We start from the raw sequence: 22505 nt of genomic DNA, 5'->3' as shown, positions 1-22505 counted from the left end.
CTGTCCTGTTTCCAATAATTGCTTCCATCCAAACGGTGCACAGGTTTTAAGCAAATTTCCAAATATTCCACCAAATAAAATGTGAAACAGTGATGCATTTTCATCAGTGAGTGTTGTGAGAATGTTCTCAAGAGGGCTCAACAAGATTACATAACTAAAAGAAGTCCAGTAACTCTGGTACTCTTTGTTATTATGTTTATAGCGATTTTGATTGTTCATAGTTTTTGGCAGCCCAAACACAAACATGGCTGTTAGGGTTGATGGTATGCTCACTCTTTGTTGTTGCCTCTATTGCTCAAAGCACTTTGTGAGCAGCCTGTTTGTCAGGCTGGACTGACCGGCAGGTTGTCATGTCTGTGGATGTCTAATGCATTTGACCAGACTGGCTGGTTGTGATGTCTGGTATCTATTTGGAGGCTCAAGAGGTGAACAGGACAGTCCAGGTCAGCCATGTAGAGCTGTGAATGGGCTGACTGAACTTGTTACTGATGCAAATCAGCCTGTAGACGACGCACACACTACTGACTGACTGGTTTTATGAATGACTGATTCACTGACTGAACCTACACACTGACAGACTGTCTGGCTGTAACAGAACATGCTTTGTATGAGACTGGAAACAGCAATATTGTTGTGTTTTCTGTCCATCATCAACGTCTTGTTCAGTCTGAGGAGACTGCACTGGTGCTGTTTATTTCCCAATTCCGCTTGAGTATGGGAACACTAGACAGTTAACAGGAGAATCAACAGGGACTACACCAAGATATCTGCTGCACAGTACTTCTATCTGGCTGTTCTTGGGGCCTTCTGGTTTTGGTGGTCACTGTCTAACTCCTCCATATTGCTTAATTCCTGCAATGGCAGACCAGTCTGACACATCATGATTTATCACAATTGTTCAATTACTACATATGAATGGTTGTATATAGAGATGTTTGTTTCTGCATTCACAAATCATACAATATGGACATTCTGACATTACTGAAACATTTAATTTAGAACAAATCCTGTTGTTGGCATTAGCATTACTTACATTGTCATTTTAGACATAGTGGTACAGCCCTGGCATATTGGGATTGGTAATTACAAACCAAGTCATACAGGAAGTTGAGGGAGCCCCAGGGGCCCGGTCCTGGCAGTCTTTATCACCAGGGCAACACAATTAATGGGGGAGGGGGAGACACAATCCCAATATTGACTACAGCCATTTCCATCTAACTTCCTAATCAAGTCATTTATAAAGCCCCAAACCACAAGTTTGAACTTGAAGATTTTTTGACCTTGTAAAACCACAATGGAATACAAAAAAAAGAAGAAAGTGAAAATCATTTTGTTTCTGTATTATTTTTATTTCAGTATATAGTATTTGTCTCATCCCCCTCCTCTCGACTACTAAGCAACTCTCGACTTTGTTTTTTTGTTAAAATCATGGATCGTGTAAAATAGTTAAGTGATTCAAAAGTACTAGGCTATCTGCCAAGTCTTAGTAGAGATCTTAGATGCGGTTTCAAATGCACGTCAGTGGACAATTTGTGGATGTATTTAGTTGTCTTTGACATGGCAAAGACTGGGGTTATGAATCAAATTAAAAAGCTGCCAAATGTACTGTTAAGACTCATTTGTCATAACATAACTTGTGGTTTGACCCTACACTTCTGAAATATTAACTGATGGATTTCTGGTCAGTGCTGTTGGAATCAAAGCCAATACAGATCTCTATCTGTGTTTTTGAATTAATTCTGCTGTCATCAGTCTAGACATCTGCCGTTGCCTGTTATTGTTGTGCTGTGCTGCTGAGTAGTATACACAGCTAAAGCCTGGAGCGTCATCACAGCAACTGTGTGTCTGTGTGGGACATCCTGTTCCTATCACCATGAGGATGGGGGCTGAAAACAAGGATTAACAATTAGAAAGGCTTTTAATTCTTAGTTGATCAGCTGATCGAGAGAGAGAGAGAGAGCAAGAGAAAAACACGAATCCACCTTCCATTTTCATTGTTTAACCAGCCAGCAAGATATTTAGAATCATATGACTCTGAAGTCTTATTTGATTCAACGTAGCCGCTATAATTAATTAGTTTAGAAGCAACCACCAAGGCATTTTCCCTCCGTTTGGATGGTGACTGGTGTGAGTTTCCCAGCCTAACTTCCTGCTGGGCTGGTATTTCTATTCCTCTGGAAGCCCTGTATTGGCTTTTTGACCCACAGCAGAGATCTGTATCCCACAGCCAGAGTGCTGCGTAATGACAGAATGGAAAAGGTGAACTGTTTTAATGCGTGGACACTAGCAACTCCGTAACTACTTACCTACAGTAACTTTCTACAACCCACCCCTTCATTTTCTAATACACCTTTCAGACTGAAGCAAGGACACAGGAAGTAATAACCTATGTAGATTGGTGTGTTAATAAAATGACAAAAATAACAAAACACAATCATATTTTCCTTGTGGATTAGCATTGTCAGTGATACCCTCAAATACCAGTGTGATACCCTACACTTCACCACACACCAGACAGTCCAAATGATTGGTTACCCGACACTGTCACCACCACTAAATATTTAGGATAGAATATGGTGCACATTGTCACACCCCTGATCTTAACAGTATAAAATTATGTATATTATGTACCCTAGATTACCTAGAGTTTTTTCCGATGTGCACGATGTGTAGTGTAAAGAAAAAACACCAACATTCACTTTTTTGCAATGAAGAGAAATGGAGTAGCGCAGCTTAAATAATGTGATTTGAACTAGCTATCCTTTCACCAAGCTCAGTGTCTTTGGTCATTACTGTGTGTAAAGTCCTCAGGGTTTTATGTATGTCTTATTACTTTGAACAGCTATAAAATGTCTTGTCCTTAAGAAGACCTCATGTTTTATAATAGAATGAGCTCAATTAGTACATGTATTTGTAAATTATACACTTCTGTTCACCACCAGCTTAATTCTGTTTGTGTTAGTTTGTGTTGTCTGTCTCCCTCAGCTGGCAGCCCTGCCAACTGTGTGTATGTGTATGTTGCTTTCAAAAAGACGTGAGATTTTTGGTGTTTTTAGTTTCCACCCCCTTATCTCTGTCTCCCTTCTCCACCTACCTCCTCCATGTCCTCTTCCCCTCCTCTTCTTCCACATCCCCCCCTTCTGTAGTTCATTCTCTTCCTCATCCATCCTCCACACTTCCTCCTTCTCATTCTCCGCCTCTACCCCTTCATCCTACGTCCTACTTCTCCACCTCCTCCCCTTGTGCTGCAGCTCTGCATTAACCTGGGATAGGTAGGTTGCAGATGTACTGGTCAGCCAGTGAGTTGTGTTTAGGAGGCTACCGACTAACAGCTCCAGCCTGAGCCAAACTCCAGGCACACATTATCTCCTTCCTCTCCCTCAGCTTCCTCTCTCTACTAGCCTGAGGCTGTACATTATCGCATTGCAAAATTACACCTTTCCAACACAGCCCCCATCACAGGGGTCAGAGGGCGAGATGGAGTTGAGAAAGAACATTCTGTGCCAGATAAATGCAGCACTGGTTCCCTCCTGCTGAGCACAAACAGCCTGCTGGATGGTTGGTGGGACCACACAATCTGAAGGTTCTGATTGGCTTCTGTGTCAGTCAGGAGGCGGGCTGGAAGGTCATCTCATGGGCACTGCCTGATGATTTTTTTTATTTTTATTTTTTTGTCATATGGGAAGGACAGTAGATTTATCCAACATCCGGAATTCACATGTCACTCAGAAGGAAATTACTTTTGTAAATGGAAAAATGAAAGTGTGGCCTGACCGCTGTGCAGCATGAGACTCTCTGTAGTAGTAGCCTCTGCAACTCTGTAGTACTGTAGTTCAGTGTGATGAAAAACAATAAAAATCTACCACAAAACCGAAAAATTGATCACTGACAGCTTTTTGGGATTGTAGCATAAAATGGCTATTTTCCCCTCTGTATTTCTGTCTTGGTGGCTTGTAAAACATAAATATATTGGTATTCATTGTATTAAACAATCATGTCCATGAACACAAAGTGTTAATGCGCATTGTTCTAAGCATGGAAATGCTAGTAATTTCACAGTTAATAAATGCATTGCAATGCCTTAAAATGCTATACAAATAAACTTAATGATAATGTGTTGGAGCTGCAACAATTAGTCAAATAATTGTTGATTTAATTGATTAGATCAACAGAAAATTAATCGGCAACTATTTTGATTCATCATTTAAGTAATTTTTAAGAAAAAATGCCAAATGTTCTTAAATGTGAATATTGGCTGGATCTTCTAAGACATCGTATATTTCACACTTTTCAGTGTGCAGGGATTGTTCGTAAATTGTATGAATGTGTTAACCCCTTAGTTGTAAACCAAAGGTGCCTGATGGATGTCCATCCAGTTGTGCTTTTTATGGCAGCCATTTTTCCCAAAAGCACAATTCCTTAAGCGTTGAGCTGCAAGTTGGAAAAGTAAAAGATCAAGCAGATGGTTGGAACATTTCTGTTGTGTTTCAAGCCCCGGGAATGACTTCCTATTCCAATTTGACATCTGTTTTTTGGAGGTTTTTCTTCAAAGCCTCCAGATCTTTCAGCATCAGTTTACTCACTTTGAACAGTAATACAACACGTACAAGCAAATATCCTGACTAAAACATAGATTCTGGAGTCATGATGGATAATCACATCTAGTAGGCACCATCATGGCCTGATGTCTTCAGTTTGTTTAACAGACGGCAGAAGCAACATGTTGAAACGTGTTTGTGTTTTTTCACTCACCATCCTATAAACACATCATTTCCCATAACTTCACTTTGTTTGGTTTCTGTTTAAACACAGCCCCTGGCTAACCTAAGTGGATGACATAATCAAAATTACAGTTTTTTTTGTTTATCTAGTTGCTTCTGGTTCAGACATCCCTGTCCTTTTCTTTATGCCGTACAGGAGACATACTCACCAACACACACAAATAATTTCAAGCAGTGGTTTAAAATGTTTCCATAGCAATTAGTGTTTGTGTCTGTGGCAGATAGTCTAGATGCTTTGAAGGTCTTGAACATTTCTCTATGTAGAGTTTGAACCAATCAGCTTCTGTCTCTGTTTGTACTGTCATGTTGGACCAATGATCTACTGTCGGTAAAGCTGGGTTAAAAGTTAATGCTTAATTTAATGGTGATGATGAAGGTGTGAGTCAACTAGTGAAATGAGCTGCTTTAGTATTTGGTTGCTCTCTACCTCCATCATGCTTGATTTGAATTCCCCTGCCGTAGTGACAAAGGCCACCATGAGGTGTGGCACCGCTCTATACTGCACCTAGGTCAGTCCAGTGTTTTCCCTGTCATCAGTTACAATATCCTCTTATTTAGAGGGACACCACAGCAACTGGAGGAGTTATTTGTAGCAGTGCTCGGTGGAAAACCCGGAGTAGATAGTCTTTTGTCACTGTGGATCTGGGATGAACTCCACACAGCACTACTGGGCTCAACACCAGCCTGCCCAGCAAACAGCTGTGTTAGACAAAAACTCTGACAGGTTGTTCATTGGATATGGTTTTGTTAGCTGCATGGATAGACAACAGAATCATACAAACAAAGTTGTTGTTTGGATTTGAAGCAGCCTGCACGCCTTCCTCATGGGTGACTGTTTTAATGTGTGCTGTCAGTCTCCCTCTACTAAATGCAAATCATTTGTTCAGGACTGGAGCCAATAGTGTCATGCCAGAGGCTAATTCAGGCTGAGGACTGACTGGTTGTGTTTATGTGTTACGCGCTGACTTTTGCTGAAGTAGGGAGATGCCCCTTTACTGTGGGGGGAAATTGTGTTTGTTGGTTGCTAGATGTGGATTTGGAGTCACAAGAACAGGGGCATTCAGGCTGGTATTGTTCATGATACCTTAAAGCTGAAATCAGGTTGTGGCCGATCAAGGCCTTTTTTTTTAATGTGCAGTTGTTGATGATCCAGTTCCAAATCTTTTGTATTATAACCCACCATTCTCTAAGTACGACAGCAATTCTAATTAAAAAAGTATTCCTTTTAAAGGTTTCGTAGAATGTTTTGTATGCAAGAAAGCCAATGAGCATATTTCCCACAATGTCGTATCTTGTTTGTTCAATCCGTCCAAAAAACGAAGTGCACAAATATCATGTTGTGGTTTTACAGGGAGTTATGTGCCTGACTATTTCTTGGCCAGGTGCAGTCATTTCCTGGAGTCTCCACTGGTTGCCCGGCAACCTCAGGGTGAAGCCGTGACTCCAGTAAATGACTGGTCCCGGGCAAGAAATAATCCAGCACATAACCCCCCCTAAAACAACATGGTGCCTTTTTTATACTTTATACAAAGGTGTAATTTTTATACTTGGTTTCTTGTACGGATTAAACAAACGAGATAAATTAGTGAGCTTTAGAGGTGCTGGTAGATATATTTTGTTTCCTTTGGACAGAGCCAGGTCCAGGCTAGCTGTTTCCCCCTGCACTAAGCTAGGCTAAATGGCTGCTGGCTGTAGCTTCATATTTTCCATGCAGACAGTGGTATCAATCTCCCCATCTAAATCTCTGCAAAAAAAACAAATTAGTGTATCTCCCAAAATAGCAGACTATTTCTTTAAAGAAATGCTCTGGTCTAGAATATATTTCCTTTTAATGGAGAGCGTTTCAGCTATCAGATTGCTTTGCTGATTTTGCACCGTGTAGCTATAATATGTAAATACAAATATCAGACTGGAATTAGGGGCAAAAAAAAGAGACATCTCTAGTATGATTAATATAATATAGTATTGGATGGATGTCCTAATCTGACAATAAAAAATAAAAGTAACATCCTTGGAAAAATGTGTTTTTATTCATCTGCAAAGGTATCATACATCCCCTCTCTCTCTCTCCCCACCAGAGTGCCCAGAGAAGTGTGTACAGCGAGCGTGCACAGCGGACGGCGAGTGCTGCCACCCTCAGTGTCTGGGCAGCTGCACAGTCCCTGGTAGTGACACAGCATGTGCGGCATGTGTGCATTACTACCACCAAGGACGCTGCGTGGCTGACTGCCCTCCCGGCACCTACAAGTTCGAGGGCTGGCGCTGCATCAGTGCCGAGCTTTGCTCCAAAGTCCACCTCCCCGACTTCGACAGCTTCATCATCCACGGTGGAGAGTGCATGTCTGAATGCCCACCTGGGTATATGCGCACCGCTCCCAACAGGTGAGCTGCAATCCCTGCTGATGAAGGCTGACATGGAGCCACTGGGTGAACTTATTGTTGGCCTGGCATTAGTACCAATTCCACACTATTAGTTTCCATTCTAACATTTGATCAGGGCAAAAACTGAATATAATACAACAGCTACAATAAAGGGCAGTTAGTTTAGAGGCAACCATAGTCGTATTATAAACCTGTTGTTGTTTGGTAAAATAATGAAAGCTTTTAGCTAAATCTCGGAATCTCTCCTAGACATCATTTAGCCTGTACTGTCAAACCTTGATGTAAAATTTTTCAGGGACGGCAATAGAGAGATTAAAGGTCAGAGTTTAGGGAATGAATGTACGTCAGTAAAATAACACTGTGCATTTACCGTCTCCTGTCCCTCTCTATCTCTCTCAGTATGTTCTGTACAGCCTGTGATGGTCTGTGTGATAAAGTATGTGAGGAGAAGGTCATCGACTCCATGGATGCCGCTCAGTCTCTCAAAGGCTGCACTGTTATCAAAGGCAACCTGCATATCAACATCCGCAGAGGCCGTAAGTACTGCAGCGTATCACAGCAACACTACAGTTAATACTAACATTTCTACGCTACCCAGAGCGTGCAAATGTTAGTATTAACTGTTAAGTACTTTGGGCTGCATCTTTGCATGATAGGTGCTATACAAATAAAGTTATTATTATTATTATTATTATTATTATTATCATCATCATCATCATTATTATTACCTCTGCTACCACCATTCTACAGTTTCTCAGCTGGTTAGGAAATTTAAAGAGGTTTGTTGGTTACAGACTGTTAAACCATGACTGATGACACCAGTAGCCTCATAATCCATTAGTCCCAAATTTCATAGTCTGGAAAAGTCAACGGTTTCTTGGGTTTTCAAAACACTAAAGACCAAAGCAGTCCTGTGTTTCCCTGAAAAGTTCTTCTAACATAAATTGTTCTACAAAGTAGAAGTGATGATTAGTCTAGACCAGGGCTTTTAAAAAGTTCTGGAAAGTCTGGTAAGTGTATAATTTCCAGGTGTTGAAAAAAATCATGAATACACAAAGTAGGATGAGGAAGAGGGCCCAAAAGGAGGGGAGTGAGTAGGGATAGGAGGGAGAAGGATTCATTCAAGGGAATGAAATGAGAAATAGAAAAGGGCATTTAGGTACATAGCTGTTTGTTTATGATTTAATTAAGTGATTTTCAGCAAAATGCATACAAAAACAAAGATGATAGGGAGTTCCACAAGTTATAGATAGTATGAAATATAAAAGCAAGATTTATAATTCCAGAAGTTCAACCATGAGCGTAGTTAAGTGAAAAATAAAACAGAAGGTATAAATACATAAATAGACTAATAAGACTGGTGGCGAAAAAATAGGTAATAACTAGGGGTGCCCCAATCACGTTTTTTGCCGCCAATACCAATTGCCGATCATCTACGAGCCATATCGGCTGATACACAGCCCCCCTTTTTTTTTTTTTAACAAAGTGCTTAAAAGTCCTTGAAATTTAAATGAACCCCATAACACTGTCTTATATTGACCAAAGTTTTGTTCATCAAGTCATTATAATTAAATTGCTCAGAATCAGAAATCGCTCACCTTTTTATTTTTCTGACTCATCACCGGCTCTTCCTCTCCTTTGTTCCTCACCTTGATGAACCTGTTACCGAACACTAAATATGCCAGGGAAGTGTAAATTGAATCCAGCATGGCTGAAAATTGATCTTTATATCGATTTGCTTTTGACTGCTCTCTTTTATACCGACTGCTGACTCCTCACTACTCCTAACCGGCTGGTAGGGGCCGCAAGCAATCAACAACTGCTAGGATAAAAGCTAGGCTTACCTAGTCTGTTGTAGGCCACATTTTGTCATGGCTTAAAAACTGACATCCATAGAAACAAATGGTCTCAACTTGAACCAGAGCATTTGCAGATTAATTCCATATATATTGGAGAGGTCAAGATCTGCTAGTAAATAAATACAATGTGCGTCCTCGATTGGTTTTCACAATGGGCGACTAGAAAGCATTAATTCCGGTCTGCCGATTGCATATTTTTACTGAATATCGACTGATACGATAGGCATCTGATCAATCAGGGCATCCCTAGTAATAACAGTAGTATATCTGTGGGTGTCTTTGTGTGTGTTTAGACAACATGGTGGCAGAGCTGGAGAGTTTCACAGGTTTGATCCAGAGGGTGACCGGTTATGTGCGGATCAGACATTCACACACTCTGAGCTCCCTGGCCTTCCTCCGCAGCCTCAGATACATCGACGGAGAAGACCTTCTGGACGAGTAGGACCACACACAAATACACACAAATTTAACTGCAAGTGCATATACGTACACAAAATCCCAGTTTTAGCCCCAACAGCTCACAGTTGACTGATGTTGGTTCACACTCTGAGTTCAGTTCTGCTTTTGTGTTCTCTTGAAATATCTTTTACTATAGAGCTGAGGTTTTCAAAATGAGAGGTGGGGCTCCAAACAGTTTCAGGGGAGGCTCAGTGAATGGAAGTGAAAAAATATATTAGTTATCAAATTGAGATCACATATCATAGACTAAATGTGTGTGATTTGATTAAAGAGATAGTACAGAGATCAGTAGTTATGGGAAAAACAGTAAAATTCCCCAAGTTTCCCAGAGTCAGAAACTATTAAATGCCTTAGGACAGACCTTTTTTACAGTATGTATATGGTGTAGTCTGAAGTTATGTCAAACAGCAATATTAGGCTCAATTGTTGAGTGTCTATTGGATCAGATAACATAATCATGATCCCATAGGCATCCAGGAATTGAGCGAAACTAAGCAAGTAAACTAAGGGGGGTGAGGGGGGGAGCTTTGTTCCAAGCATTGTCTGAGTGGAAGCCCACAGTCTCAGATTTTGAAAACCCCTGCTATACAGGATTCTGTTGAATAGTAATTTATTGTAGTGAATAGTACTCAGCTCCTTAGTCAATAGACTGGACAAAATACTGACTTGTTGTCTGATTTGTTGCTACGCTCTAATGTGAGGACAACACTTGTCACTTTTTATTCCCGTTTTGCCCGTTGCTGTGAGAGTTGTCGTAGAAACCAAGCGATTGTGCAGCGTCGGTGTTCTAATGTGGCTAGTCAAGGTCATCACTGAAATGTGTGAGAAAAGGAAAGGATGTTTTGACTGTGAGGGTGCAGACTGGAAAGTATTTTATGTAGGACAGACCTACTTGTGGGTTGGTGACTATAATATCATGACTAAAATAAAATAAACACTTCAGTCTCTTTAACTGGGAAAAGTAAATATACTGACTGAAGCTAACGGCAGCCTTTTTTTTTTTTTTTTTATAAGACCTTGAATGCAGCATAACTTCCAAAGTCCAAGGAAGGGTTCTCTCAGGGTCATAGAGAGGCCTTCACTCCCTCCTCTGTCTGTTTCTCCTTGAGTTCACAGGAATCTTGCTGTCCCAAGGCCCACATTACAGTCATTCCTGAATGTCTGGGTGTTACCCAATGACTCATAAAAATCTGCTCTCCTTATCCATCTATGTCCCCCTACTGTCTGTTACAGACCCCTTTAAATTTTTCACTCTGTTTCATTGCAGCCATTTGCTAAAATCAAAAAAGTTCATTTTATTTCTCATAAATGTACACTCAGCACCCCATCTTGACAGAAAAAAAACTGAAATGTAGAAGTTTATGCAAATTTATTAAAAAAGAAAAACTGAAATATCACATGGTCATAAGTATTCAGACCTTTTGCTCAGTATTGAGTAGAAGCACCCTTTTGAGCTAGCACAGCCATGAGTCTTCTTGGGAATGATGCAACAAGTTTTTCACACCTGGATTTGGGGATCCTCTGCCATTCTTCCTTGCAGATCCTTTCCAGTTCCGTCAGGTTGGATGGTGAATGTTGGTGGACAGCCATTTTCAGGTCTCTCCAGAGATGCTCAATTGGGTTTAGGTCAGGGCTCTGGCTGGGCCAGTCAAGAATGGTCACAGAGTTGTTCCGAAGCCACTCCTTTGTTATTTTAGCTGTGTGCTTAGGGTCATTGTCTTGTTGGAAGGTGAACCTTCGGCCCAATTTGAGGTCCTGAGCACTCTGGAAGAGGTTTTCTTCCAGGATATCTCTGTACTTGGCCGCCTTCATTTGCAACCAGTCGTCCTGTCCCTGCAGCTGAAAAACACCCCCATAGCATGATGCTGCCAACACCATGTTTCACTGTTGGGATTGTATTGGGCAGGTGATGAGCAGTGCCTGGTTTTCTCCACACATACCGCATAGAATTAATGCCAAAAAGTTCAATCTTGGTCTCATCAGACCAGAGGATCTTATTTCTCATAGTCTGAGAGTCCTTCATGTGTTTTTTTGCATACTCTATGCAGGCTTTCATATGTCTTGCACTGAGGAGAGGCTTCCGTCGGGCCACTCTGCCATAAAGCCCCGACTGGTGGAGGGCTGCAGGGATAGTTGACTTTCTGGAACTTTCTCCCATCTCCCTACTGCATCTCTGGAGCTCAGCCACAGTGATCTTTGGGTTCTTCTTTACCTCTCTCACACAGGCTCTTCTCCCACGATTGCTCAGTTTGGCTGGACGGCCAGGTCTAGGAAGAGTTCTGGTCGTCCCAAACTTCTTCCATTTAAGGATTATGGAGGCCACTGTGCTCTTAGGAACCTTGAGTGCTGCAGAAATTCTTTTGTAACCTTGGCCAGATCCATGCCTTGCCACAACTCTGTCTCTGAGCTCCGTGGGCAGTTCCTTCGACCTCATGATTCTCATTTTCTCTGACATGCACTGTAAGCTGTAAGGTCTTATATAGACAGGTGTGTGCCTTTCCTAATCAAGTCCAATCAGTTTAATTAAACACAGCTGGACTCCAATGAAGGAGTAGAGCCATCTCAATGAGGTTCAGAAGAAATGGACAGCAAGTGAGTTAAATATGAGTGTCACAGCAAAGGGTCTGAATACTTATGACCATGTGATATTTCAGTTTTTCTTTTTTAATAAATTTAATTTAAGTTTTTTTCTGTCAAGATGGGGTGCTGAGTGTACATTAATGATAAATAAAATGAACTTTTTTGATTTTAGCAAATGGCTGCAATGAAACAAAGAGTGAAAAATTTAAAGGGGTCTGAATACTTTCCGTACCCACTGTATGTAGAAGTTTTCGCTTCTATATTCCCTCTGTCTTTGATTCCTCATTGTGCAGTTCTCCATTATGCACTGAAAATATGGTATTGTCCTTGATGGGAAAGTTGGCCTTCAGCTTGGCATGAATCACAATACACAGAATAACCCAAGACAGAAACATTATACAATGAATGTAGACTCAAGAAGCACATTGTTGACAATCATTCATTCATCCTCTCTTCTTTCTGCCCTTAAGCATGTATGCCTTCTCGGCATTTGACAACCAGCAGCTCCAGTATCTTTGGGACTGGAAGCAGCACAACCTCACTATCAAAGCAGGAAAGCTGTTCTTCAGAGCCAACCCAAAGCTCTGCACATCCGAGATCCGCAAGATGTGGGAAAAGACGGGCATCCTGGGCCGCTTTGATGAGAGCGATTTCCGAAACAACGGCGACAGAGCCAGCTGTAAGGGTCTCATGAGATTCAGTCTGATAACCACAAAAATTTAAATGCCTGTAGTCCAGTACATGTACAGGAGTTACTCTAGTTTACTAACAGTTTGCAAATACCTCCTCTGAGCCTGATGTTTTTCTGCACCACATGTCAGTATTTACTGCACTACTTTGTCAACAAGACTAATTGCTGCACATTTTAACAGAAACATATTGAAGTACTTAGATTTTAACTCTGCTCTCTGCTTTTCCGTAGGTGAAAGTACTATCCTGAAGTTTAAGTCCAACAGCACCAGCAGTACAAGGATCAAACTGACTTGGCAACGCTACCGCCCCCCGGACTACAGAGACCTCATCAGCTTTATTGTCTACTACAAGGAGGCGTACGTTTTTCAGATTCACCCCAGTTATTAGCTGCTTCCCCTCCTTAGGCTGAGTACTACAGATTGTAGCGGTGATAAGAGCTAGAACTTGATTCCCCCAGCTTATCAATCTACTTGTTTATAGGCAAAAATCAGGCATCTATTGAAACCTAACTATCAGATTAATTAACAGGACTTTAAATACACTGAAAAACGAATAAATCGAACTAATTAATAGCTAATTTTCCATCTAAATTTGGTACAAATTTCCAGAAAATCTGCAGAAGAAAATGCTAAATAATGTGCATTTCCATTCGCTACTGTTATGCGAATATTAGGAGTTGAGCTTATTGAGATGAACAATTGGTGGCGCTAATTCTCCGGTCAGGTGCCATTAAACCATTGCAGAAGAAGAGGGCGCAATTAGATGACATAATTAAAAGAGCACCAGTCAAAGCTCAAATGAACAAAAATTATGTGGAACATGTGATGGAAAGATGGCATTTATGTTTGTCTCATGTATTCATTTGAAAAACATTACAGTCTGCGCTACTTTTCTATTTCTCATTTAAGTCACATGCTTCATGTATGTCATGATTTATCTGCCAAGTCGGTTTTCCGTTGCATTTTATCACCTCCGCAAAGCATAAAAACTTAATTGCGTTATTTCGACTCCCCCCGCGCATTTTGAGCTTTTCCACTGAGGTCTTTTTCTGCGCAAATTGAAAATGTGAATAAAAGCTGGTGGATGAAGACACTTGGGGTTTTCAAATGCTGTTCAGAATTTCAGTGATATATGTGAACACAAGAATAAAACAGGTGTATATCAATTATGAATACTTGAGAAACACACAACATTTAGATTTTTCAAAGTCAGTTTCTTCAATATTATAAGTGAATATAACTGTAATTAACGTAGCCAAAAAGTTAATGATTAATTATTAACCTCTGATTTTAACTGTTTTACTTCCAGGCCATACCAGAACATCACAGAATTTGAGGGGCAGGATGGCTGTGGCTCCAACAGCTGGAATATGGTGGATGTGGAGCTCAGGCCGGACAAGGACTCGGACCCCGGGGTTCTGCTGTCCAGCCTGAAGCCCTGGACGCAGTACGCTGTATTCGTTAAGGCCATCACACTCATGGTGGAGGACAAACATATGCCGAGTGCCAAGAGCATGGTGGTCTACATCCGCACCAGCCCTTCAGGTAAATATAATTTAATAGGTCACCAAGGTTACAAGCAACCAGTTGTTGCAGTTGCATTGTCACAGAAGATATTACAAACATTACTGTGACCCAAGAATGATTGCAAATAACAGAGGTGCTAAAAGAGTCAGATTGAAATTTATCGAAGCCTATAATAGCCAGTAATGAAAGGGTGTCTTGAAGCGATACATTGTCATCTTACATACAGTAAGTGACGGTGGTATGTAGGTCAGAATCCATTCCTTAATTCAGGTGGACAGTAAAGGAAGAGCAGTCAATAGTGGTTGTAGTAGTGCTGGATTGGAAAGTCATTAAGGTTTCAATTCACTTGTTTCACTATGATATTAACATTCAATCTCACCAGAGCACACTTTGTAGCCGTGTTTCCAACAATGCATTTTTATGTGCATTTTGATTTATCGCATTAGAAAAGGTTGATGGAAACTGCAAAATTCGAAAAAGAGTTAAAGCGCTTAATGGGAGATGGAAACACCTTTTCCGAATAAGTTCTGACGTAGCAAATATTTAACTCACGACTGATCAGCTGTCTCTCTCCATCTCCATTTTTCTCTAGTAGATGGCGAAGGCAACTGGTTTTGTTTCTTCTTCTCTGAGGTTTATTGGTGGTTGGCAAACAACTGGTTTTGTTGATTCGCAACCTCTCTTCTACTCTATTTATTATAGCCATGCGTATAGTAGCCTATACCGCCAACTTCTGACTAAATTACCCTTTGCATAGCCTAGTTAATGGCCTCAAACCTGTTAATCGAAACTCACCTAAATCGCATTTTCTTTTTTCTTTTTTTTTTCTTTTTTGCAACATTTCAAAAGTTTGCTTCGAATTTGCTTGACAATTAGATGGAAATATGACTGCTGACCGGAAAATGTTATGTTCTTATTAGGGTTTGGCCAACGTAAACATTTTCAAACCGGTTTGATATTAAGCAAAAGACCAGACCGGTATTCCGAATTTTACCACTAGGTGTTGCACGTGACTCAGCCACTCCCGAGTAAAACATAATAAGAGCCCATAAATGAAAGTGGAGTTGCGAGTCATTGAGATTTCCACATCACACATTCCTGCAAATGTTTCACAATAAAGGCCTTTTTAAGAAATTAAGGGTTTCTGTCCACTGAAACGCAAAATGGCTTTTAATTTGAAATGGATACAGGATGTGTTGAGTTTGTATTAACAGCGTAATGCAGTAACTTTAAGAGGGCAAACGGGAGCGGATTAAAACGAGGCTTCGTAGTTACCTTTCAATCTACTACGTTACTGACTGTAATGACAAACTGTAGCTGGCTAGCTACCTCGCTAACATAGCAAACAGATGTGACAAGGAAGTTGTCAGGGACAGGGTTATATTAGAGTTAAATTAAAAAGGGGAAATGATGGGGTCATTGTTTATTAACTTTCCAGCAATGTATTTTACAAACCAGTTAGTAACTTACCATGAAGACACTGCTTGACTTTGCACCACCGTCTGCTCAGCTGTGATACATACATGTGCTGCAGACAACGCTGAGAGAGCGAAGGCCCACATTTCCTGTCATGCAATGCTGGACTGAGTAGTTTAAGTTTGCTGTTTTGTGTTCCCAAATGCAAATGTTACTTTTTGTTAGTGTTAGTGTAATGTGTCTGTTTAGAACATGGTGGCTTATGTTATGTTGGTAATTGTCATTATTGTGCTGGTCTATTAGTGAGGTGGCTGTTACATTTCTTGAGCCCAGCTGTAGAATGTCATTAAAGAGTTGACATTGTTGAGAGCTGCTTCTTGTCTGTTTTTAGTTGCCCAGAACGTCTCATAATGACAAATGCTGGTTCAGTCAGTTTGCATAAAATCAAACTGGTTTAAGCTCGTACACCGGACCGACCCGACCCGACCCTAGTTCTTATTGCTGCTTGTTTTTCAAATAGTGTGATAGCATTTTTGGATGTAATCCAATGATTGTGTAAGGAGATGGAGAAGAAGACTGTTTTAGTAAACACAGCTGCAACTCAAAGAGATGGAGAAAAACTGATTTACAAATACTAAAATATAATTAGATGAACTTGAAGACTTCTTTAAATAAATCCAGCTGCACTGTAAAGCCGTAGCAGCCTCATGATGTCAGAGAATCACATCTGCACTGGCAGACTGTACATCCCAGCCTGAAGGAGAAAAGCATTTCCAAGCAGCTCCAGAGTGACACTGAGATCAGAATAATTTAGTTTTTTGTCTCTTTCAGCGCCCTCCATGCCTCAGGATGTGCGAGCATACTCTAACTCATCTACACAGTTGGTGGTACGTTGGTCACCCCCTGTCTCACCAAATGGAAACCAAACCTACTACCTGGTCAGATGGCAGCAACAAGCCGAAGACCGAGAGCTGTATCAGCACAACTACTGCTCTAAAGGTACAAACACACACACAAGCACAGTTCATACACTGTATTGATAGTTGTGGAGTTACAAAGTACACCTGTCATGAAACCCATCCTCTGCTTCCTCCTCCAGAGCTGAAGATCCCCATAAGGATCGCTGCCACTGGTGTGGGAGACCAGGAAGAGGACACCAAGCCCACTAAGCCAGATCCGGATGGGGCAGACAAAGGCCCCTGTTGCCCCTGCCCCAAATCAGTTGAGGACCTGGAGGCCGAAGCTGCTGACGCCTCCTACCGAAAAGTCTTTGAAAACTTCCTGCACAACTCCATTTTTACACCAAGGTAATCATCGTCATCATTGCTTTATTGTATGGCACAGGTGTGCATTGCAATGCCATGACAGCATTTAACTTCATATGTAACCCTTGTTTTGTCTAAACCAAAAGAAAAGAAAACACTCTTTTACTGCTGTTAAAGGTGGGCTATGATATTCTAATTCAACACATGTCTTTTTGTCAAATTCAGTGAATATCTCCTCACGGTACACTAGCTGTCTGTTCTATGTGTGTGCTGGGAAAAAAATCTGGTGTTTGTACACAAACAAAGTGGCTCGGACCAAGTCACACAACACTATTCCAGCCATTCCAGCCATGATTTTGTGTCAGATAACGTTAAATGACTTGCCCACGAACATTCAGCTTACTTTCTAGTTTGCCAAGATATGCTGCTGTTGTGATGTTAGCTATAGTAGCAGGAGTTGTGAGTATCGCTGTCTGGAGCTGGTTTGCTGGCTCTGGGAAACCGTCTCGTCCTCTCTGCATGTTAGTTTCGCAGGAGCAACTGTAGGGACAGTTTGCTAACCCATAGCCTAGCTAACATAAGTTACATTGCTTGTTGTGGCGTTGTTCGCTCTATTTCATGGTATTTGTCAGGGTATTTATATACACATGAGGAGGTCTTTTAGCCAATTGTCTAAATTATGTTTTGGCTTCTGTTGGCTTTAGGGAGTCAGCCTGCTGCCTCACACTACAGACATCTGCATTATCTCTTTGTCTCTATACACACACACACACACACACACACACACACATGCAGAGCTTGGTCCAGTTGATAGTTCTCAGTATGTTTTGCAGATGCAGAAGAAAGGGATGGATATATTTACTTCTAAAGATAAACAGGTATCATCACATTTCCTGTATTCCCTTTCAGCTTACCTCAGACCTCGATGGTGTGTGAACCAACATTCATGTCATCTTGTAAACTGGACTGTATCTTTAAACTCTGCTTATGTGAGTGTTACATACATACCAGAGGCTTGTCCACATTTTGTCTGAAACGGTTAGAGAAGGAAACTATTGCTCATTTGCCCTGAAAAGAGAAATGTAATTTAAGGTGAATAGGTAAAGCCCTTAAAAGGTTTGACATCTGGCTCCAGATGAAACAAAACCTGGTACACATGGCAATCCTGTCTTTTTCTTTTCTTTTCTTTTCACGGATGTAAAAAAAATAGTAACTTCTCTCCCATTCAAACAAATGTCATGAAATTGAATACACATGCTTAAGGAACAACTTGGTAACTTGGTTGCACTGTGGTCCAATGTGGTAGTGGCAGGTGTGGTATGTCACATACTGGCATATAACTGCTTGTCAAAGTTCAATTCCTACAAAATCCACCGAGCTGTTGAGTAGTTCTATTTAGAATTTGCCTACCAAGTTTCATCCCAGCTGCTTAAATTTAAGGCCAAATGGAAATGAAAACAACCAAATCACTCATAGACTCAAGGTTGAGGGAGGAAGGATTTCCAGTATCTCTGGGATCATCATCAGTATGCTGAAACACGACCTCCTTGTGACAGTCATATCTTGAGCTTCATCAACTTCTGTACACAAAACTCTTCTCACCTGCAATATGTCTTTTTGTTAATGTTACATTTTCATTTTACTTTTGTCAGTTTTGTTCCTTCTAGCATTTAGGGGAGGATAAAGAACTCCTAGCAATTGCCAGTATTTTTATTGCACTGTAGAATTGTGATGTTTCCATACTCATCTTAAACCTGTCCTCTGTCTTCTCTCTCCCAACTATTTTCTTCCATCCCTCCCTCCCTCCTACCCCTCTTGTATCTCCACTCTACCATTCTGTTCTTCTCACCTCCAGGCCACCAGATCGTCGCCGTAGAGATCTCTTTGGTGTAGCCAACTCCACTCACTCCCGCCGCAACCGGCTGCACACCAACAGCACAGTTCCTCCTCTCCAAGCCGCTGGTAACAGCAGCACCGCGGACGTGGAGCCGGCGGACAGAGAGTTTGAGTTTGTGGAGCAATCGGTGACGGAGCGTGAGCTGCAGATCTCTGGCCTGCAGCCGTTCACAGTTTACCGCATCGACATTCATGCCTGCAATCGACAGGTCCAGCGTTGCAGCGCCGCAGAGTTTGTCTTCTCCAGAACCAAGCCTGCAGGTTAGAGGAGAAATGATGTGTTTAAAAATATAGTACATGGCTAATCAAACCTCTGACCTCTACATTCACCATGGTAACCTATTCTCCCTGCGGTTCTCCAGAAAAGGCTGACGACATACCCGGCCCAGTGACCTGGGAGGGCCACGAGGACTGGGTGTTTCTGCGCTGGCCAGAGCCACCTCACCCCAACGGACTCATCCTTATGTATGAGATCAAGTTTAAACTGGCTACTGAGGTAAGACAACATCTGTACATCTATCTGCCACCTCACTGAGGACCTGCTGTTTTTGACAATGAATTAAAAAGTCATGTTTATTCAGAATTTATTAATTAGCACTGTCCACATCAGAGCAAAATGCTGGTTGACTGCCTCTGTCTGACCAGTCATTTAGTTGGAGGAAACTCAATTCATCAATCAACCCCTTTAATGCATACCATACATTTCTTTTGCTTGATAGACTAAATTAGTCTGTTGCCCCCTTGTTTGTAGGTTGTAAGAATCAAAATTGACTCCTTGATCTCTGATTTTGCTCTTGATAACGAACTATTTTTCGTTTATATTTTTTGTATGTTTCATTATGTCCATCTGATGAGTACTCCATACTACGTGATGAAAATGTCTTGTTGTTGAGGCCATACTTATTATTAAGTACATTATAGCGGTCTGACAATGTACATACATTTTCAGCCTTCACTTCAGACTAATATATCTAATTAATGGTTGCAACATTAAAGTGTAACCTAATGGTCTGACGGTAGTGCGAGGTAGATCCTGAAACACAAAATGTAAAGTAGAAATAGACGATTCACACAGAATAGATTAACCCAGCGGGTCTTGGATTTTCTTTTGGATTCAGATTTTTACATTTCTGTCTATAATACGCTTTCTTTTTTGTGTGTGTGTGTGTGTGTGTGTGTCAGGCCGAGAAGCACGAATGTGTCTCTGGTCAGATGTATCAGGCCCAGCGTGGCGTTCGGCTGTCCAACCTCAGTCCAGGAAACTACTCAGTCAGAGTGAGAGCCACATCACTGGCTGGCAACGGCTCCTGGACGCACACTCTGGATCTCTACGTGGCTGAACGTAAGGCACACACTGTCATGCATCATCAAACTGCATCCCTCCTTTGTATCTGTACACATATATTCTAACAGCACAGAAATGTTAACTGTAATAATTCAAGTAATCAAAGTGTTTGACCCAACAGGTTATGAAAACGTCCTCTACGCTGTGATCTTTGTTCCTATCGCCATCATTCTCTTCATCTGCCTTTTGGCCGCAATGCTGGTGGTCCTCAACAGGAAAAGGTGTGTGTTTCTGTGTACTGTAGTTATGTGTAGAGCACAGCACTTGTTTCATTACAGTATGCAATTGCATAAAACAAATAGAAACAAAGCAAAACATAAGATGCAGAACATCATGTAGCAGAAATAAAAAAATAAGTCTACCCAACCTGAGTAGCCTAGCCAAGCCAAACCAGCACAACAGACCGCCATAGACCTTCAGAGAAAACCAGGAAACCATATTAGGAAAATGCATAGAGGACACCTGGTGAGGATGGCTGAACATTTTCTTCTTTTTCTCCTCCTAGAATAAATGTTTCAACCAGTTGCTAATGGTTGGTGTGGTCACATTAGGATCCATGTTCAATCACAAACCACTCAAGCCAACACAAAAACCAAAGCAAAATGTTTCTACCAATTATATCCCATAAAACTAAATGGCAAATGAAGCTAGAATTTGCACTGTTTTGTGATTGGCACCTACTTGTATTTGTAGTTGTACCATGTAACATTAGGTAATGGTGTTTGTGTCAAAATATTAACCTTGAAGAAAACAAGATGACAAAAAAAGTCTTGTTTTTCTATGTGTTTTGAACACTGGGAGACAATGTGGTGATATAAAGAAATTAATTTATGCAGGACATTAACAACTCCTGCCATGCTGAAATAGTTCTTTAAGGAATAGTTATCTGCAAAAAGATTTTATCTTCAGGAGGCTTTCAAATAGAAATGTTTCAGTACTGCATTCCAATATTCTTTGGAAGCTAAAACTGTGATATGTATGATTATACACCATGCAGATCACAAAAGTATGCACGCATGTTGTGTGTGCGTGCAGATGTGTTTGTGTGTCTGTAAACACTTTTGTTTTTGTTTCGGTCAGGAACAGTGACCGGCTTGGAAATGGAGTCCTATACGCCTCAGTCAACCCAGAGTACTTCAGCGCTGCAGAAAGTGAGTGTAGAAGTGTGTATGTGAGAAATGCAGTGCACAGTTTTCTTGTTGTTGTCAGAATAAGTGAAAACATCCATGCAGGGTCTTTAGTAACACATATTTATTCTTTGCAGTGTATGTACCAGATGAGTGGGAGGTGGCACGGGAGAAGATCACCCTGAGTCGTGAGCTCGGCCAGGGGTCCTTTGGCATGGTGTACGAGGGCTTGGCAAAGGGCGTGGTCAAAGATGAACCAGAGACCCGTGTCGCCATTAAGACTGTCAACGAGTCGGCCAGCATGAGGGAGAGAATAGAGTTTCTCAATGAAGCCTCTGTCATGAAGGAGTTCAACTGTCACCACGTGGTATGCACACACATAAACACACACATTAAGATCACACAGAGCAGCGGTGGGTTGCACTTTATACGCATGCTTCATAAAACAAAGACAAGGGTGTTAGTCAATTCTTGTGTCATGGTGATGTGGCGTGCTGTGTTTGGTGCAGGTCCGTCTCCTGGGCGTGGTTTCTCAGGGCCAGCCCACCCTGGTCATCATGGAGCTGATGACACGAGGAGACCTGAAGAGTTACTTGCGCTCCCTCCGACCTAAAGAGGTACTGTCTGACTTATAACCTGCATCGGCTCCTTCCCACCAGGTTCCTGCTGTTTGCACGTGGATAACTGAGTTGGCTTGATTTGATTGTTGATGATCTGACACAAGTCTGTATTTTTCAGTTCTTCGAAGCCGACTTGAAATTTACCTCCAGCTGTTATCTGAGCAACAAGTCCTAAAGCCCAAACCTGCACATGTGCAGATTTGTAAGCTGGATCATGACTAAGGTTGCAAAATTCCAGGAATATTGAAGGTGGAAACTTTCCATGGGACTTAATTATTATTAACAGGAAATAACAGAAATAAAATGGAAATATAATAATAATAATAACTAGCTAACAAAAACTAGCAGAAGGTGTTAACAAGTTATAAACTGTGCTTTAGGCCACTATCTGCTGGTTAACTGAAATATCCTAAAAAATCTTTAATATATTCACTCTAGTAAAATAATGAAAATCTACCGGAAAGCATGTAGTGCTTTGGCTCAGACAGTGCAGTAGTGTTGGCAGTAGTGTGGGCTGCACATGTTTTGGGAGAATGCACTGTGCATGCAGAGGTAC

The 22505-nt window shown here is 41.3% G+C and overlaps 1 protein-coding gene across 1 annotated transcript in view; it reads left to right on the top strand.

Annotated features, from left to right (window-relative positions):
- Nucleotides 1-22505, top strand: part of igf1rb (insulin-like growth factor 1b receptor) — a 55766-nt gene that overhangs the window by 22845 nt on the left and 10416 nt on the right. Inside the window, exons 3-17 of the mRNA XM_044193526.1 lie at nucleotides 6860-7163; nucleotides 7563-7699; nucleotides 9316-9460; nucleotides 12532-12740; nucleotides 12984-13110; nucleotides 14063-14298; nucleotides 16528-16695; nucleotides 16796-17003; nucleotides 18817-19118; nucleotides 19220-19353; nucleotides 20040-20199; nucleotides 20324-20423; nucleotides 21283-21353; nucleotides 21467-21696; nucleotides 21839-21946. Of these exons, the coding sequence (XP_044049461.1) occupies nucleotides 6860-7163; nucleotides 7563-7699; nucleotides 9316-9460; nucleotides 12532-12740; nucleotides 12984-13110; nucleotides 14063-14298; nucleotides 16528-16695; nucleotides 16796-17003; nucleotides 18817-19118; nucleotides 19220-19353; nucleotides 20040-20199; nucleotides 20324-20423; nucleotides 21283-21353; nucleotides 21467-21696; nucleotides 21839-21946 (2639 nt within the window). The remainder of the gene's footprint in view (nucleotides 1-6859; nucleotides 7164-7562; nucleotides 7700-9315; nucleotides 9461-12531; nucleotides 12741-12983; nucleotides 13111-14062; nucleotides 14299-16527; nucleotides 16696-16795; nucleotides 17004-18816; nucleotides 19119-19219; nucleotides 19354-20039; nucleotides 20200-20323; nucleotides 20424-21282; nucleotides 21354-21466; nucleotides 21697-21838; nucleotides 21947-22505) is intronic.

This window comes from Siniperca chuatsi, linkage group LG1 (genome assembly GCF_020085105.1).
Source record: "Siniperca chuatsi isolate FFG_IHB_CAS linkage group LG1, ASM2008510v1, whole genome shotgun sequence".
Classification (NCBI taxonomy): Eukaryota; Metazoa; Chordata; class Actinopteri; order Centrarchiformes; family Sinipercidae; genus Siniperca; species Siniperca chuatsi.
This window is presented reverse-complemented; position numbering and strand designations above follow the sequence as displayed.